General features: G+C 49.2%; 1 protein-coding gene across 6 annotated transcripts in view; it reads right to left on the reverse strand.

Annotated features, from left to right (window-relative positions):
• KIF13B (kinesin family member 13B) overlaps positions 1-19,657 on the reverse strand; it is a 193,805-nt gene continuing 174,148 nt past the window's right edge. For 3 of the 6 annotated variants that reach the window (XM_063816266.1, XM_016959285.4, XM_009455126.5), the window contains 3 exons: positions 7,941-8,003; positions 4,339-5,035; positions 1-3,484 (listed from right to left, as the gene is read on the reverse strand). In XM_063816266.1, the coding sequence (XP_063672336.1) occupies positions 3,222-3,484; positions 4,339-5,035; positions 7,941-8,003 (1,023 nt within the window). In that variant the 3' untranslated portion in view covers positions 1-3,221. Of the gene's footprint in view, positions 3,485-4,338; positions 5,036-7,940; positions 8,093-19,657 lie in introns of those variants that run through there. The other 3 variants (XR_010159235.1, XM_009455127.5, XM_063816267.1) reach the window with 3 other exon arrangements.

Raw genomic sequence — 19,657 nt, forward strand, 5'->3', positions numbered from 1 at the left:
TGCAGGTGAGAAATGGTCTGGTTTTATTGAGAAGCTGTTGGTCATTTGATGGAAAGACATATATGGTACAAAATTACAGGTGGTTTAGTTCATTACATGATACAAATCATTAGAGTCTTTACAAGTCATTAGAGTCTTTGGATTTTTTAAACTCCCATTTACTGTGTACCAAATCAATATAATCACGGAATCAAAGTCACTTCTTTATATGTGAACTCTTCGCATTTACACGAATCCACACATAGAGAAGCTGTTCCAAGACCCCCCAACACCATTAGTGTCTGCAGCCCACCAGGAAGGCACCACGGACTTTGTGGAGAGACAGATGCTTTGGGGTTCAATGGGTCAGTATCTTGGGCAGGAAGCACAGGGTGACTCCCGTCTTGTGTGCGTGCGCACAGCCACCAACACACACTCTCAGGACTTCCTGTTTCACATACAGGGAACTTTAAGGCAAGAGGAGAAAATGCTAGGAAGTAACGGGGGATCAGAACTCCTCCACCTCTCAGGCTCCAGCAGTCACATTCCCAGCTCCGTTCTCTTGTTGAACCTTGGTAGGCCCAGAAACATCTTCCCCCTCCTCACCTCTGCCCTCCCGCTCCCTCTGGTCAGGCCTGGGTACCCAGGAACCCAGTCACACACCTGCCCTCCTGTCCCCTCTGCTGCCGGATGCAGTGCCCGGGGCAGAAGTGAGCCTTCTCACCCTGGAGCCTCAGTCCTTCATAAGGGCCCGAGGGAAGTGGCGGGGTGGGGCCAGGGATGTTCTGGGCACACAATGGGGAGGCAGGGCCCCCAGAAGCATCCCCCACCCCCATCTCTGACAGCGCCGCATGTGCAGTTACTGCCCTTCCCGGCCTTGGGTGCCATCTGCAGGCCGACCCACACTAAGGTGCCACTCCTGGGGCCTTCCAGGAGCGCGTCGGGAGTCCTAAGGCGGGTGGGCGGGCAGGCGTTCTTGGGAGGTGAGTCTGCTGGTCAGGGAGGCAAGAAAAGAAGATAGAAGACGGAGGCCAGCCCGCCCTGGCCCACCACTCTGGAGACCGCACCTCCTGCCTCCCAAGTGCTGGCCCGGGGTCAGCGGGGCTCACTGCCTTGGTGACCACGTCACTGCACATCCCTCTTTCCCAGCCACAAGCTGACATTAGTCCGCACCGAGAAGCAAGAGTGAACAGGGCCTGGGCCCAAATCCACCTGCTCAAGTCAGGAACTCTGGCTCGTTCTCCTCCACTGTAAGTCAAACCGATGGTAAAAAGCACGACACACACGTCCCCCAGGACTTTCCCAAGATGGTGCTATAGGAGGCCGCTGCTGGGGGGATGGCTCAGCCACCACGAAGTGCCAGGTCCCACCCACGCTGCCCATCCGCCACCATTCCCAGAGCGTCCCCACTACACGGCCCAGGCGTTTCCCCTCAGGGCAGCAGCAGTGCTGGCCTCTCACCCAGGCCACAGTGACACCAGCGGACCCAAAAACAAACTTCTCAGTGAAACAGGTTTTAAAAAGAAAGCCGCTGTGCTGGGAAGCGGGTTGAGTTAAAGGGCAAGGCAGAGGTGACAGCTCTTCATCCAGGGACAGGTGCCACAGGGTTCCCTCAAAATCGGCTAAGGACAGGGAGAGCCCTGGAGGAGTGCCTCCCCCCAGGGGCCGGGACCTCTGCCAGCCGGGCCTCAGCCTTCGTGGCCCTCGCCAACTGGGGAGAGAAAGACAACCTGTCCTCGCAGCCAGGGCTGGGACAGGCCCACCATGGAGACTACTCTGTTGGCGCCTTCAAGTCCCTAGAGAACCAGAGCCTTCCGCAGCGCTTTCTAGATGTTGACTAAATGTGAGAACTAGAAACCAGCTCCAAGAGTGGCTGTGTGAATCTTGACCCAGGACTCCTGTCCCTAGATCGGTGGCCTTCCACATATAGACGCTAACCCCCATCCCACAAACCTGGCACCAAAGGCTCTGGGAGCATAAGTGCCCCAGCAAGGAGGTGGAGGCCACCCCGGAAGCTTCCGGCTGTCCCGCCCGCACCATGCACGGTGGGCCTGGGGACGTGGCTGCTGTGAGGGTCTGGAGACAAACCAGCACACTCCCTGCACCAGCCCAGCCGCCAGGCCCCAGCCCCACATTCTGAGAGTCTGGGAGTTGCCAAGAAGTTAAAATGACCCAAAGACCTTCCTAGAAACCAAAAGTGCACCAAATAAAGTAGCAATGCCTCTTCCTTTGTCACCGACTACAGAAGCCATCATTCTCCCAGGTTTTTGCTCTCATCCAAGTTAAGAGTAAGGCCACTGTGGATCCGCAATAGAGGGATGTGAGGAGGGGGCTTTATCCTCTGCCGTCCCCAGGACCCTCCACCTGGGCAGGAGGCCAGCAGCTCTGCAATGGCCAGAGAGGCTGCAACGTGCAAGGCAGGCCCTGGGCCCCCCTACAAAGGCAGATGACGATTGCGGCTCGCAAATGATTTCGGATTTTGAAAAAATAAATATAAATAAATACATTCCAAGCCTTCTGTGAAGGGAATAAACGGCAAACATAAGAGACTTTCCAGGTGTAAAGATGCCAAAACATCCACAGATAAACCGCTAAGAAACCCTGGCAAAGGAGGGATGGGGGGGCTCAGGCCCTCGGCCCCCGTCTGGGGCACCAGGACCATCTGCCACAGCCCAGGGCCCTCCAGAGGCACTTGTGGAACCTGGGACCAGGGTGGGAGGCTGGGGGGTCCCCCAGAGGCACTTGCGGGAAACTGGGACCAGGGTGGGAGGCTGGGGGGCTTGCGGAGTGAGCCAGGACATCCTGGGTGGGTGGGGGGGCTTGCCCTCCAGTGGGGAGGAAAGGCACTGGTTACAATTATGGTTTAGGTTAAGACATTAGTGGGGCCACCAGAATGGAAATGATAGAAAGAGCAACATAAGGCCCCAGGCACAGGCACACAGCAAGATCACCAGGCGCTGCACCACCCAGGGTCTCAGTCCTAGCATCCCCCAGCCCCTGCGGGCACCCAGAACCTTCCATCCACCTGAGGAGGCACAGTTGAGGCCCCCACTTTACCCGGGTACAGAAGAAACAAAGCTTCCAGAGGCCCAGGGAGGTCACCAGCCCTGTGTCGTGCAAAAAGCATTCATCGCCCTGCCCCTGGGGAAGGGGCCACCGGGCTCCTGGCTCCTCAGGGCTGTCACTGGCAGGGCTCAAAAGGGGCCGGGCACCCCCAGAAAAGTTCGCCCTAAGGCGGCGGCTCAGCTGGCCCAGGATTTCCGGTTCTCAGGGTTCTTGTGGCTCCTGTCGGCCTTGGCCAGGGCAGCTGTCAGCGAGGCCAGGTTGGTGGCGGAGCCCGAGAGGGTGGCGCTCCGGCGGGCCTCGGGGGCACCCAGCCGGAGTCCTGTGCTGCGCCGCCGCACAGGGCCCGTGGCCCTGCGGACCCGGCTGGGCCTGACCAGCAGCCCATAGCCAGGGTTACACCTGAAGTACTGCTTCCCGCCGATGGAACCGTCATTCTTACCTGCGGGGGAAGGAGAGGGTGATATGGAGGGCAGCCCAGCTGCAGACGCCCCCCTGCACCTCCCTTACCTCTGCAGAGGCCATGTGCCCACACTGCCACCCCCCCGCACAGGCCCTACACAGCCAGCACTCGGACACTGGCCATTGTCTGGCAGGGACTGGCTAAATGAATGTGGCCAGGGCCTAGGGTGACCGCCTCCCAGGACAGTGAGCAGTGGTGACCAAGGATGCACAGCCCCAGTCCTGCAGCCTCAGGTAGGAGGTGACAGGCCCTGGGGGCCCTGGGGAGTGCCTTGTGGAAGCACAGGTGCAGGCCAGCCACTAAGGCACAACTGGCCCGCCTCGTGCGGGAACAGACCCTTCTCCATCTGGACCCAGGCCTGGGCTGGGTGGCGGGAGAATGGTTCTTTTGCTGAATCTATGAAATGGAAACTGGCAAAACTGCCAAATGAGGGCGAGTCAGAGGCCAGCGAGATGTGTCCGGATGGGGTGAGGAAGAGCCTCCTGGAACGGCAAAGGGGAGATGCTCTAAGGTGAAGGATGAGAAAGCAGAGCCCAGGGAGTGCAGAGGGCGGGGGAGACAAAGAACAAAAGCAGGAACAGCCATGGCGATGGGGGGATGGGTACAGGATCTTTGTAGCCAAAATCATCAGGAATTTTCCATGCCGTCTCCAGGGACTAGCCCTGCCCCCAGCCTCACCCCTGCAGGCCCAGCCGCTCCTGCAGCTTCAGCCAAGCCGCTGCCTCCCGGCCCTTCCCTCTCCTGCCCGGACCCTGTCCCCTCCCAGGCCGGCCACGTTCCTGCTTCCCCAGACCCCCGGCACCACCCTGGAGCCCGGAGTGCCCGGTACCCACCTGAGGGCAGGTCGAGCTCCACGCCGACCCACATGCCCTCTTGGAAGTCGGCGGGCCCCACGTATCTAACCACGCCCGTTTTGTGGGCGCCCACGGTGACGAACTCGCCCTCTCGGAGCCACTCCGGGACCTCGTCAGCTTCCTCGGAATCAGAGGCCAGGGCCTGTCCCCCGGCGCCCGGGGCCGGCGCATTCCCCTCGGCCCCCGGGGAGCAGCCGGGGTCCCCAGCCAGCATGCGCGAGAAGGAGCGCAACTCCGAGGCCCGCACCCTCCGGACGCGGAACGGGGAGCCGGGCGCCGGGGCCTTGAGGTCGGGGCGCTCCCGGCCGGGGCTCACGAGCTGCTGGGGGCCAGGGGGCTCCTCGGCGGGGACGGCCGTGGGCGGTGGGGGGTGGCTGATGGGCGCCTCGGGCTCGGCCTCAGGGGCGGTGGGCATGGACCCCGGCGGGGCCGCAGCGTCCAGGCCGGGGCCCAGGGCGTCCGACAGGGTCGCGGTGGAGACGCTGTGGGAGAAGTACCCACTAGAGGCTTCACTCAGGGGGCTGGGGGGCCCGTCCTGTGCCTCCGGAGCCGGGGTGACCGCTGTGACAGCTATGACAGGCGGCGGGGAAGGCACTTTGGCAGGTTTGTCGCAGATCTTCAAGGCCGGGGCCCCCATCGTCTGCACCAGCACGTCAGGGCCCATCTCCGGCTGAGCCTGCAGCAGGACGGGGAAGCAGGGGCTGAGAACAGAAAACTTTCCAACACGAACCAAGCAGGCAGCTTTGACTTGGAAAAGAGCATGAGGCCAGGGGCAGTGGCTCAGCCTGTAACCCCAGTGCTTATGGAGGGCAAGGCGGAAGATCGCTTGAGCCCAGGAGTTCAAGAACAGCCTGGGCAACATAGTGAGACCCCATTTCCACAAAATAAATAAATAAAGAACATGGCTGGGACCCGGCCAGGCCCTGGTTCCCACACTGGTTCTGCCACTTAGGGCTGCATGGCCCTGGCTTCCAAAGTGATAAAGGTTGAGGGGCCGACGGTGCACCCCGCAGGCCCTGTGCTGTGTGCCCAGGCTCAAGAGCACTGACCATGGCCACAGCCCCTGCCCCATCTACTTTTTACCTTTCATACAAAATAGAATCCAGGGCCTGCCATGCAGGGCCAGCACGCTACAAAGACCAAGGCCCCTCGCCACAGAGGGCAGCACACAGTAGGTGCACGCTAAAACCCTGCTAGGGCTAGTTAGCTTTCCTCCCATGGAGACAAAGCCCCTGCCCACCCCCAACCTCACGAAGAGACTGAGTCACTAAAGAGACCAGAAGAGCACTTTTTTGTCCTGCAAAACCTAAACAATGATCTCATCGGAGGACCGGAACACACTCAGCACAGCCTGGCCAGCTCAGGCACCAACAAGGAGCCACGGGCCTGCAGCCTGGCTGGGCATCCCGAGCAAGGCAGCAGGGGGACAAGGAGGGGTACGAGGAGGGGGACGAGGAGGGGGACGAGGAGGGGACAAAGGCTCCCTGTGGGCCGTGGCCCTTTCTCTCCAAGGCTGCTGCTCTGGCTGCTATGGAAAGCAGGTGCCATGTCAGGGGCTGGGGGGCCTCGGACCCTGGAGAGAGGCCAGGAAGCAGCCCCCAGGGAGAAGCCACCAAGTGAGGCCAGCAGCTCTCCTCATGTCGGTCACTCTGTCTGAGTCACCCAGGCAGAGGACACACACACACTCAACGCCCACATCTCATGGGGGAGAGCAGCCACCGCTTGCCCAAATCCTATTGTTTCTGGGGTATTCTTTCATTTATAACTGAAGCCATGTGAAGAGGCTGCCAGATCATCTTTCTATTCCTATTCACAGTGACCGAAGAAAAGGAGAAGGCAGGAACAGGGAATGAGATTGGTGGGGTGGAGAGCACTGCTATCCAGAAGAAATATGTTTTCCGATATTTACGGAAAAATTATTTATATTACAGGAATGGTCATTTTCCATTTGAAATACGGGATTTATTTGAATGGGGAAGCGGCTGAGATCTATAAGTCTCTTACAGTTACTTGGCTTACCTCAGCAGCTTGATAAATCATGCGTTTTCCCAGGAACTGTCCTTTATATTCCCGTTTCCAGGGGCCCTCTTTTCCCCACCAACCACACTTTCAGGGTATGAAATTAACGGCACCTCTTGAGATTAACAGCCCATTTTTGTGATGAATCTCTAGGCTGCAAAATTTACTCAGTCCAATAGATCAATAACTGTCACCAGCATAAATACTCTAAAAGATTAGGCAATCCTTCAATCATTTTTCCTTTGCACATTGTCCATGTTTTATTTATTCTCTTCTATTTTAGTTTTAATATCACTGACCCAGCAGGGAAGAATACGCAAAACTATGAGAGCCGGGAATCTGAACGGTAACCAGGGTCCTGAAATGGCTTCTGTTCCCCGCCCCCACCCCGGGTGAGGCCAGCCACTGTCACTTCCCCAGGCCAGGCTCTCCCAGGATGAGGCCAGCTGCATGCCTCAGATTTGCAAGTATCATCATCCCATTGGCTTCCATGTAAGACACTGGCTTGGGCTGGGCTGGAAGGATCATGGCATTATTCTACAGCAGGCCTCCAGAGGGGAAAGCCCTCATCCAAGGCTGCACACTAAGCGAAAAGGCAGGCATTGGGGGCAGAGCTGCAGAGTCAACAAAGCAGGGAGCAGGATGGTGGAAAGCACAGATTGGCACTCCAGGCCCCGTCCCCACTTGACTGGAGTTGATTTGTGAGTTGAAACCCAGATGCCATCTATGGATTATACCCTTGCCACTGAAGAAGACATTTCTGGAGACTTCTGCAAAAGCCCAAGCTTGGAAAACCACCATGATGAGCTATAGAAGCTGCTGCCTTCACTGGCAAGGGGCTTGCTCTGACCATCCTGCTGACCGGGGACACTCAAACCTGCCTCAGAGAAGAGACCAGCACCATTCCCAGGGGAGGGGGCACCCCGATCCCGGCCACAGCAAATTCGTGAATGCCCAGTGTGCACTGGGGTAAAAGGGTCATTCAGATAGAAGTAAATTCACGGAGATCTGAATATTCTTTCTAATGATTGTGCCTCTGTTGCTGTTGTTTTAATAAAGAAAATTTTCCTAAGAAGATACAGCATTTCCTAAGAGAATGAAAGCGCAGTCGGAGAAAATAGATTTGCTATTCATAAGATTAGAAGTGCTGTTGATCTGTGGGAGATCATAAGAGACTATTTTCTCCACAGCTTAGCATTCGTCTTTTCACGCTGATATCATGAATCAGAATGAAATGTAAAACTGAGAATTAAGCAAACATTTAGAAGAAGGAGATTGTTCTGTTTATAGAAATCTCCTCTGCCTAGCTGTGGGCTATTAAGGCAGCAGACTACACTAGCAGTCAAGCACCTGAAAGTTTAGCAATCATATGATTAACACGTTGAAAATAGAAAAGTATAACAAGGAAAATAGAGAGGGAGAAGGCAGTGACCTATATTATAACTAATTACCAAAACAGGAATGCTAACATCAAAAACTGTGGGTGTGGACTCAACAGTTTCAGCATCAGGGCCACCTGCTCGCTGTCGGTGGGGTGGCCACCCGCGACCCAACAGACTCACCTCCTCCATCCTGGTCACCCTGATGTCCGGGCTGGCTGACTGCACCATGATGCAGGGCACGGGCTGAGGAGGCAAGTGTGCAGGTCAGGGGTCGAGAGGACAGAACAGGGGTAGCAGAAAGGCTTCCGCTGCACAGGCTGGAGGGCCAGGACCTGCCCGAGGGGAATCGGTCCATCAGGTGTGCGAGTGTGAGGGGCTCCACACCCTCCAAGGAACAAGGGACCCAGCAAGGGGCTCCTCCCCCAGCCAGGGAAACAGGCCACATGCCAAGATCACCAACACACATGGTGCACTTACACACACGAGGCTCTCTCCCTCCCTCCAATCACATATGCACATGTGAACCGAGGACTGGGCCTGTACAGACAAGCATTATGAGACAGGAAAGATACAGAAAGACTTCCGGCAGGAGGTGAAAGCCATGCCAGGCTCTGATGGCTGGGGAGAGGAAGGAGTGTAGTCACAGGAGGGGAGGAGGAAGGAGGCCAGGCTGGCTGGAGCACAAACCCAGAGCCCAAAATGGCAGGCACAGGTCTGCAGAAGGCCCTGGGCATCGGAAACTAACCCTACTCAGGAGAGGAAGGGGGTCCCCACTGAGTCCTGAGCAAAGCAAGAAGACAGCTGAAGGCCAGAGACACTGACCGGGCGGGGACACAACATGACCGGAAGAATATTTAAAGTCCAAAGAGGCAGATCAGTAATGCAACTCCAGTGACAGAGCAGGGGGAGGAGGTAAGAGCCACAGGAAAGGGCCTGGTTACTTGTGGACACATGGGCCAGGGAACATTAAAGAGACAGAGGTAAGAATCATCAGAGCCCGGAAAAGGGAAGGCTCGGGGAGAGAAGGAACCAGAGCATCATTCTGTTGCTGCGGAGTGGCTGTGGGACACAGAAGCAGCCGAGCAGATGTGCTCATCCCGGAAGAAGCTGGGAACATGCCACTTCTGCCCCTCCCCCTACCCCTACCCGACTGCAGGAACCGGGCCTGGCCTCCCATGCTGGGCTCTCATGAGGGCTCCATTCTGCCAGGACAGCCACGGGTAGGGCTTCTTCCTTGTTGGGTCCACAGGGCACAGCTGGTGGCTGCTCGGTTACTGAACTTCAACTGCCCAGAGATGTGGACTCCATGTCTCCCACCTCCCTTCTCCCAGCCCTCGGCAGTCCTGGTGCTTTGGCTCTTGTGCGTCTGGGCACTTGAGGCCTCGATGGAGTCAGGCCTTCTAGACAGAGCCTGCAGGCGCGCAGCCACACCGCCCAGGCCTTCCTTCCTACTGGGGAGCCCGGACTCCAGCCGTAGGGAGAAGAGTCCCGAAGAAGCCAGCCCGCTCAGCAGGGTGCTCACCATGTTTACAAGCATGGAATAGCCTCGCTTCACCTGAGGGCACCACTATGACCACTCGTGCCTTGGGGCTGCTTTTGGAAGAAAAGTGTAAGAGGGAATTGATTCCACAGAAGGTAAGGGGGCACTGGCAGGATTTGAGAAAAGGTGCAGTGGAGAGGACTCGAGAGGAAACGCAGCGATCAGGCTTAAAGACCTGGAAGGACTGGAGCCAGATGTGGTGGTGCACACCTGCAGTCCCAGCTCCTCATGAGGCTGAGGCAGGAGAATCACTTAAGCCCAGGAGTTGGAGGCTGCAGTGAGCTATGATCACACCACCACACTCCACCCTGGGCAACAAAGCAAGACCCTGTGTCAAAGAAGAAAAAAAGAAAATAAGGTGGAAGGACCAAGGAAATGAACAAAAGGAATGTGTACTTTACCCTGCAAACACTGGGGAGTTCCTGGGGTGGTCTGAGGCCAGGGACAGCTAGGACCAGGGTGCATTAAAGATTATGTGAGCAGCCAATGGGACAGAATGAGGGAGGGTCCCCTGGTGGCAGTTAGGCCATTGCACATGACAAGGCCTGAAGAACAAGACCTTCAGCCTCCACCTCAATTCCTTGACCAGAACAGTCTCCCCTCTGCGCCCCTCCCAGCACTCAGCTCCTTCTGTCCCCACTACTGCTCTCCACGGCCCCGCCTACCGCCATCTCCCAGAGAAGAAAGTGAGGCTCAAGCACGCGTCCCACACTGCCATGCAGTCCTCGCATGCCAGGGCTCGTATCTTCATTTTTCTGCCTATAGTATTTAACGTCCCCACAAATGGGAAGGTGTTCAAGGGTATATTTCATGACAAAAGCAGAAAAAACATTTCTCAAACTCCAAAATACTTGCATTCTTCAGCTACATCTTACCTAAAGTGGACAAGATTGGGGAACAACTGTTTCCACAAAGGTGAAGTTTATTCCCCTTAAAGCCTAAAAATGCAAATACCCCAAGGATGGGATGTTAAGCGCCTAACATGAAACCTTTTCTAAAATCACATGATTCCTGCCCTCTGAAATAGAACATGCAAACAAGTTACACTTTCCTTCAGGACCCAGTGTGATTAGAAAAACCCAGTAGATAGATGCTTATTAAATATTTGCTGAAATGGATTCAGGGACTCGACTGACTGCCACTTTGGTTCTCACCCTCCACGTAAAAAAGTTCAGCTCAACAGAGACTGCACCAGGTCCTACCATGCGGGGGGCGTGGCACCAGGTGCCTCAGGCAACATCAGCATCAGAGGCATGGGCTTTGCTCTCAACAGATGGGCAACCTGATTGGTGGGGAACACATGAGCAAATCACTAAAATCAAGGAAGGTGACAGTGGAGTGGAAGCCTCAAAAGCAGAGAGGAGGCCAGGCACGGTGGTTCACGCCTATAATCCCAGCAGTTTGGGAGGCCGCAGCAGGAGGATCACCTGAGGTCAGGAGTTTGGGACCAGCCTGGCCAACATGGTGAAACCGTGTCTCTACTAAAATCCAAAAAAAAAAAAAAAAAATTAGCAGGGCATGGTGGCAGATGCCTATAATCCCAGCTACTCGGGAGGCTGAGGCAGGAGAATTGCTTGAACCTGGGAGGTGGAGGTTGCAGTGAGCCAAGATAGTGCCACTGCATCACTCCAGCCTGGCCAACAATAGCAAAACTCCATCTCAAAAAAAAAAAAAAAAAAAAAGAGAGAGGATTCAGAGGAGGAAAGGGTCATAAATAGAACGGGTGTGAACGCCACATGAGGGGGGCTTTTGGCACAGGCCTTGGGTATGAGTTCAGCAACCTTTTTAAGGATGCCAAATATATCCACCAAGAATACTGAAATCATAACCGTGCGCTCATCCTTCACACGTAATAGCTGAAGTTTTCAAGTGTGTCTGTTTGCACCTTTATGCTCTTCTACATCTCCCCTGTGCAGGCAGTCACCTCCTATTTCAGGGGCTCAAAACATTTCAGATCATAAGTTCATTAATCCTTACAACACATCTGGTAACTATTAATAAAAATGACTGTGAAGTATTTTGCAGCTATAAATATTAAGGAGAAGTCCCATGAGGCAAGTGAATATGAGTATAATTATCTACATTTCACACTACAGAAACCGAGGCTCAGAGAGCATTTACCTAATGGTTAAATGTACTCACATTGCCCTGTAAGTGAGTGACAGAGATGGAAAAGGACTAAGTTCTCAAGTGCTGGCTGAACCTGCAATCACCCTGTCTACTGAGCGTTGCTGAAACTGAACAGATGAGTAGCTTACAGGCAACAGAACGGCTTAGAAATATTCCAGGGAAAAGGTGCCAGTCACTGCTCTCATCATATTGCCCTGTGTTTTAACTCTGGCTTTCACATTCTACATGAACACATGGGAGATGAGGTCAGAATTTTAAAACTTGGAATAAAAGCTGTTTTGGAGACCCCTCTGCCAAGAAGAATAAAATTAACCCCTTGACATGACATATAAAATCTCCAAGGGGACACACCTTGCCTTGCTTGCTCTACTAGGCCACTCAGAATTCCCTCAATGGACGGCTTTTCCATTCAGAATTCCCTCAATGGATGGCTTTTCCAGAACCTTCCTCACGCCACTCCGCCCCCGTGGAATCGTGTTCCACCTAGTGAATACCGATTCATTTCTAAGTCTCTGCTCATGCATGATCGAATTCTCCTGCAACTGCAGGGAGCAGCGCCCACCGGCTTCGCTGTGTCATCCGCAGACACTCACACATGATGGTATCTACATCACCCTGCACTGTCTCTTCATCTGCTTTTGTGGCTCTAAAAGGGCTTCTCTAAACTTCAGGCTCTTGGAAGGAGACAGACTACAGCTCATTCATCCATGTATTTCCTTACATAAAACAGTAGCTCAGTGTTTGTTGAATGAACAAATGCATACATTACTTAGCAAGTGACATAAAGAAGACTAAATTGTACAGTTACATAGGAATGTGGGAAAGAACAGACTCTGAAATGTGGGCATCGGGGAGGTAAAGCAGAAAAGAGGTCCCAGTTGAAACAAAAAAATAATCACTTCAGAACTTCCCCAACATTGAATTTTCTGATGCATATTTTTTCTTGTTTGAAAATAAATCTTTCATGGCTAACAATCACCCCTTACCCTGAATTTCAGAAATTCTTAAATGTCATTTTTTAATGGTGCTTAAACTAATACAATCCTCTAAGTCTTGTTTTAAACACTAACCAATGATTTAAATCCAAGTATAGAAAATTACTTTTTAGTGGAATATACAAGATATGTAAGATTTATTTTTGTTACAAATAGCTAGTAGCCAATCTTTCATTTTCCTGCTGCTGAAGCGTGAAAAACCTGAGAAACAAAAGGAAGCAGAGCTAAGTCATATAAGGAAACACCTGCTAACCTCCAAAAATGTTCTGATAAAAGTAACATACAATGGATACAAATCAGACACATTGTGCAGTGGCTCTCGCACCTGCAATCCCACCACTTTGGGAGGCTGAGGCAGGAAGATCACTTGAGCCTAGGAGTTTGAGACCAGCCTGGAAAACATGGAAAAACTCCATCTCTACAAAGATTAAATTAGCTGGGCGTGGTGGTGCACACCTATAGTCCGAACTACTTGGGAGCTGAGAATTGCTTGAGCCCAGAAGGTCGAGGCTGCAGTAAGCCATGATCACGCCACTGCAATCCACCCTGGGTGACAGAGTGAGACACAGTCTCAAAAAAAAAAAAAAAACAAAAAAAAAACCAACCCAAACATTAAGCCTCAGCAATAATCTAATCAATAGAAACACTTTTCTAAGGTTGTCCTGACCAGGGGCCTGGAAGAGAGGAAAATGAAGAGTTCCGGGAGGCGAGCGGGGAGAACGTGTCCAGCCCTGGCCTGAAGCCTGTGAACCAGCCTCCGGCATGTGAGGCCTTCAGTGACCACCCTGTGCGCCTGGAGGCTCCAGACTCTGACAGGGTGATGTGGATAGAATACGTGAGCCATAACGGCACCAGCACTTTTGTCCATCTGGCAGGTATAGTTATTTTAAATGCATGGCTTGGCATTCTAACTTTTGTGTAAAAACCTGATCACCTCTGGGCTTCCACACGTATCTGCAAGGGGATGATCCCATCTACATGAGTTCTCTAAGCGGTGTCACCAGGGAAGCAGACTGGTGGCTGCCGACCCCTGCCCAAGCCACTGTGCCCCTGCCTGCCACATGCCCCTCCAAGCAGTGCCTCGAAGGACTCAACACCAGAAGGCAACCGTGGGTTTCTGACCCACGTGATAATCCTTGCTGAGGATTCTACCCGCACTCAAATAGCGTCTTCTAACTCCATTCTCTTCAAATCCACTTTCCAAACTACAGCTGGAGGGAGCTTTCCGAAAAACAAAAGTGACCATGTCCCATGTCGCTCTCCACCTTGCAGCTGCCAGGGTTTCCCACTGCAGCAGACAGGGAAACGCTGGCAGGTCCTGCATGGTGTATTTCTGCGGCTCAATCTGTCCCTCCTGCAAACGCTCTACTGATTGATTCATTCCACAAATACAATGACTTGGTTACTCCTAATCACTGTCAGTGAAATCTCTTACAGTCACACGTGAGCATTTAACCGTGCTTTCTCAACGGAAAGCTCAGTTCTGCCACTCCCGAGGCTCTGTAACCTGAGACAGGTGTGCACCCTCCCCATTTCCCCAACAGGGCAGCAGCCCTGACATGGCAGCCACCAGCCACTGGTGGTGACCCAGCACTGAGAATGAGGCTCATGTGACTCAGAAAGTCCATTTTTTATTTTAATTAATAAAGCATAACCTTAAACACTGAAATGCTTTCAAGTATGTTTAGAACAGCCTCGGCATGTGGGTCTGCTTTTTCAACCATAAATTTTATGAATTCTAAATGCAGATCAAGTATTTCCGACGGAACTTTAGTGTCTGAATTGCAATGTGCTAGAAATGTAAAATACACACCTGATTTCAAGGACTTTGTACAGAAAGAAGGATGGGAATATCTCAACCTTTTTTTATACTACAGTTGATATGACAGTATTTTCAATACACTAGGTTAAACAAATGTTATTAAAATTAATCTGACCTGTATTCTTTTTACTTCCTTAAACGTGGCTACTAGGAAATTGTAACTTGCATACATGGCTCGCATTATATATCTATTGCATGGTGCTTGTCTAACTCAGTCGTGTTGTTGAGATGGCACATTAAAATTCCTGGTGTGGTGCCAGGTACGCTGGAAGCTCTCGGCACATTTGTAAAGTACTTCATTGGAATTTTGTGTCTCGTCTTCCTGGATATTTCTAAGTTGGCTTACTAAAAGTACATGTTTAAGCAGTCAATAATTTCATCTGATCTAGAAATCACAAGTTTCAAATTAACTGAATCAGTCCCAAAGTCATTCCAAGATGAATTCCACTTTCTTTCAAACAAAGAACCTAAGATTTCATTTATTTACTCATTCGCAAATATGTACCAGGTACCTACTACATTCTAAAGACTGTGGTAGGCACTGGGGGTGCAGTGTGAGCAAAACTAGTCCCTGTGCTCCTTAAAACTAGGCACTCAAGGTCTAACATTTATATTCCTATTTAATTTCAGTTACACAAAACAATTAAAAGGCCTATTTTTCCTATCAACAAGTAAATTATTTTATCACTGCCTATAAGTGAATGACACCATTCACGTGGTCTATAAGACATTAGATATGTATTATAGTCTAACTTATTCTAAGTACTATATAAATAAAATCTTAAATACTAGTATTTCCAGAGTTACCGGAAAAGATATCGCTTCTGATTTTTAGTATCTAGCCAGTTTACTTTACAAACTTCTACATAACAGCCTGGGCAACATACCAAGGCCTCATTTTTACAAAAAAAAAGTTTTTAATTAGCCAGGCATGGTAGCACACTCCTGTGGTCCCAGCTACTCGAGAGGCTGAGACAGGAGGACTTGCGCCCAGGAGTTCGAAGCTGCAGTGAGCTATGATCACATCACTGCACTCCAGCCTGGGCAACAGAGCAAGACCTTGTCAGAAAAAATAAATTAAAAAAAAATAAAACTTCTACATAATACTTAAAACTGATTTAAACATTCATATAAGAAAATTATACACATATATTTTAAAAGATATAATGCTCACTTCATCCAAAAAGAGTTATTAGTTTTTCAAGTGTCCATGAAGGATTAAGGATGCTTAAAGAATGTTTGCTAATCTGAAAACTTTAAAAATAGGGTCTTGTTGGGCAGAGTGGTTCACACACATAATCCCAGCACTTCCGGAGGCTGAGGCAGGAGGATTGCTTGAGCACAGCAATTCAAGACCAGCCGGTGTGACATAGGGAGACCCCGTCTCTACAAAATCAAAATTTAAAAATTAGCCAGCCATGGTGGTGTACACCTGTAGTCTCAGCTACTTGGGAGGCTGAGATGGGAGGATCACTTGAGCCCAGGAGGTCAAAGCTGCAATGAGCCATGATCACACCACTGCACTCCAGCCTGGGCAACAGAGCAAGACCCTGTCTAAAAAAAAAAGCCTTCATCCAGCTTGTCACCAGCTTAATATGTGCTAGAAATAAGAAATGGCTTTTACATTCTTAATGACTGAAACAAATCAAAAGAATATTTCATAACATAAAAATTATGTAAAATTCAAATTTCAGGTTATCAAGTTTTACTGGAACACAGCCAGACTCATTTGTTTAATACTGTCTGTAGCTAGTTTTGACAGAGACCACATGGCATGCAAATCCTAAAATATTTACAATCTGTTCCTTTATAAAATAAAGTATGGCAACACTCGGTCTACAGAATAAAATGAACCCCATTCCTAAAAAATGGCTAGCAGATGCACCTCTTCAATCGACTTCTTTACTGCCTCAGAAATCCTCTTACTTGCTGAAGGGAATTTTAGTTACATTTCATTATTTTTCAGATCAGCTACTAAACCTGATTGTGAAGACAACTCTGACATCTCTAAGTATGTCCACTATATTACCTACAAATTTATGGGGCAAGGCTAGACAGCAAAATGCTGTGATTCTGGAAAACTAAAAGAGTGATAAGAGTCTTTTAACAATGACAGGAGTGCCTAAAAACTCCTCCCTAAACTGAACAGAAATCAGTTGCCCTGAATTTTTTAAAAAAAACTCTTTGTTAACTCCAGAACAAGTGAAATACAGCATACTATATCTATAGCTGCTTAAGATGGGTGGTATTAAACTACAGAGAAAATGCTCATATATGTTATTTTTTAAATAACCTGAAAGTTTAAGAAAAATGAAGGCTGGGAACAAGGCCTAGATGTGTTTTTTGTTTGTTTGTTTTTTAAGACGGAGTTGCGCTCTGTCACCCAGGCTGGAGTGTGGTGGTTCAATCTCGGCTCACTGCAACCTCCGCCTCCAGGGTTCAAGCGATTCCCCTGCCTCACCCTCCCTAGTGGCTGGGATTACAGGCGCCCACCACCACGCCCAGCTAATTTTTGTATTTCTTTCAGTAGAGATGGGGTTTCACTGCGATGGCCAGGCTGGTCTCAAACTCCTGATGTCATGATCCGCCCACCTCGGCCTCCCAAAGTGCTGGGATTACAAGCGTGAGCCACCGCACCTGACCGTGTTTTCTTCTTTTAGTTAGGATGTTGAACCTTTACTTGAGACACAAGGATACGTGTTTATATAATTCATTTAATCAAAGAAGTATGTTAGCTCAAAACATCATCCTTGTGTACAAGGCAAGAATTAGTATTTGTGCTTGTTTCTCCCTGTTTTATATAAGGAAGAATCACAGTAATGGAAGATGGATAATTATACAGACATCTTTTCAATTAGCATCAGAGATGGGCAGAGGGGTGCTCTTTCTACACAAGCCTTTATCTACCTACCACACGTGAGGCTATGTTGAAATAGGAGAAAAATATCCCTGCTGTTGATAAGGCAGCCCTAACCAAAAGGGACAGACACATAAATCAAGACAGGCCGGCATTGTGACTGCGCTTTTGATAGTGGAAATTAAATCTGACCATTAACTCTTTAATTCTCCAGATTCATCAAAGATGCCATTTACAGTTCCTAACTTTGAAGTACATAAATAGCTTCATCTGAACACAAACTTCTAGATACATGAAAAAAAAGCTATTATGCCAAATTAATTCAATCTAACTAATTAGAGAGCAGGAAGTTCCTTCAATTATTTTATGTGCTGTCTGAGAAACACACTTGAATATGAGTACAGATTTCATTAATTGCAGTTCATTATTTTCCAGATTAGTTACTAAACTTGCATCAGAAGGTCAAAGACAGCAATTTTGTCAGCTGCCACCTCTTTCAGTGCAGTATTTTTGCATTTCTGGAACTCAGACAGAAATTGATTACAAACAAAAACAAATCTCCATAAAAATGAGAAACATAAGTCCTTATGAATATGTTCAAACCAAAAGATCTTGTAAATTATACGAATATCTTTGTTTTTAAACTTTCTGAATAAACTGTTGACTTTTGTCTTACAAAAAAAAAGATCCAGGAACCTTTCCGTTTCCATTTGATAAACAATATTAAGAAAAAGTAACAGGAAAATAATAACATCTTCACCTGAGAACCTGCTGATTCCAAAGAACAGGTTAATAAGCATCCAGGTTTTCATTAAAGCTTCTCTGCGGTTATGGGTCTGTGTATCTTTGCATGAGGGAGGGAACTGAACATTCTTGTCTGAAAATGTGAAGGACACTCTAATGAAAAGTATTTTTTGATAATAATCATTCCTTCACTACACAACTTGTGTACCTCTTTTCCACTTAACATAACAAAATATAAGGAATGACTGGTAAAAACAGGACCCATTCTATTCCTCAGTCCTTACCTGGATTATTTTATATTCTCATAAACTTTCTGTTTTTATTTTATTTTTGAGACAGGTGTGTGTCACCACACCCACGTAATTTTTTTTTTAATTTTTAGTAGAGACAGGGGTCTTGTTATGTTGCCCAGGCTAGTCTCGAACTCCTGAGCTCAAGTGATCTGCCTGCCTTGGCCTCCCAAAGTGCTGAGATAAAGGTGTGAGCCACAGCACCCAGTCTAACTTCCTGTTTTTAAGTAACAGAAATACTTTTTTTTTTTTTTTTTTTTAAAGAGAGCCAGGCTGGGATGGGAGGATGCCTTGAGCCCAAGAGGTTGAGGCCACAGTGTGCTGTGATAGCACCACTGCACTCCAGCCTGGGCGACAGAACAAGAGCCCGTATCCAAAAAAAAAAAAAAAAAAAAAAGGGGTACCTTGCTATCTCTAAACCATTTTCCCACTGTCAGCTGTCACCATTCTCTCTGTTAATTTCATTTCTATGGCCCTACTAGGACCCTCCACTGCTTTAGCAAAACCATCCCTAACAATCCTTCCCCTCCTTGGTGCTGGTATCCCTTGAATGCTTATATAGTCAGCTCTCTTAGTCATTGTTTGGTGAAGCTATAAGTAACTCCTTTAATCCTTCCTCATAAATCATTTTTGATGTTATTCTCTGAAACAATTCCAACTGGTCACTGCATTTCTAGTAGTAATAAATCCAGCACCAAGTACAGTAATCTAAGTGTCATCTAATAATATCAAAGAGAGCCCAGGTTGGGGGCTGGGGTTTTGTTTAGATAGGATAGTGTGAGTTTCTGCATTATTACAACTGTTCAGAGAAGTTTTAAGTCTCCAAGCTAAACTGGAATAAAAACATATGTGGGTGACTAAGCCGGAGGATTACTTGAGGCCAGGAGTTTGAGACCTGTCTCAATTTAAAAAAAAGTTTTTTTTTTAATTAGCCAGGCATCATCTCACACACCTTTAGTCCCAGCTACTTGGGAGGCTGAGGTTAGAGGATCACCTGAGCCAAGGAGTTCAAGGCGGCAGTAAGCGATCATTGCACCACTGCACTCCAGCCTGAGTGACAAGCAAGACCTGGTCTCAAATAATAAAATAAAATAAAAAAGCAGTTTGTCTCTTTCATGACAGGTGGGAAATGGGAGACAAATGGTTTCAGGAAGTGTGTTATTAAACATGACTTGCTTGGTTTCCATGTCGATCCCCAAACCATTCGGGGTGTTTTGTTTTTGTGCTGTTTCACATTATAACCCTTAAGCAATGTTGACTATCTAAGTCTTTATGCCATATTAGTATCACTATTTCCCCCTTCCTATATTGTACTATTGATCCAGATTCCTTTTAGGCATATGAATGGGCCTGTATTCTTCTGGACTTTATCTTGATGTTATCTAAACATTGAAATATCTGATACTGCTTATTTTACAATCATTTAATGGTCAACGACTATTGAAATTGGTGCACTAACAGGCACTAGTAAACAAAAATAAAGCACAAGACTCAAAACAGAGAGGAAGGTTCCGGGTAC

This window comes from Pan troglodytes, chromosome 7 (genome assembly GCF_028858775.2).
Source record: "Pan troglodytes isolate AG18354 chromosome 7, NHGRI_mPanTro3-v2.0_pri, whole genome shotgun sequence".
Classification (NCBI taxonomy): domain Eukaryota; kingdom Metazoa; phylum Chordata; class Mammalia; order Primates; family Hominidae; genus Pan; species Pan troglodytes.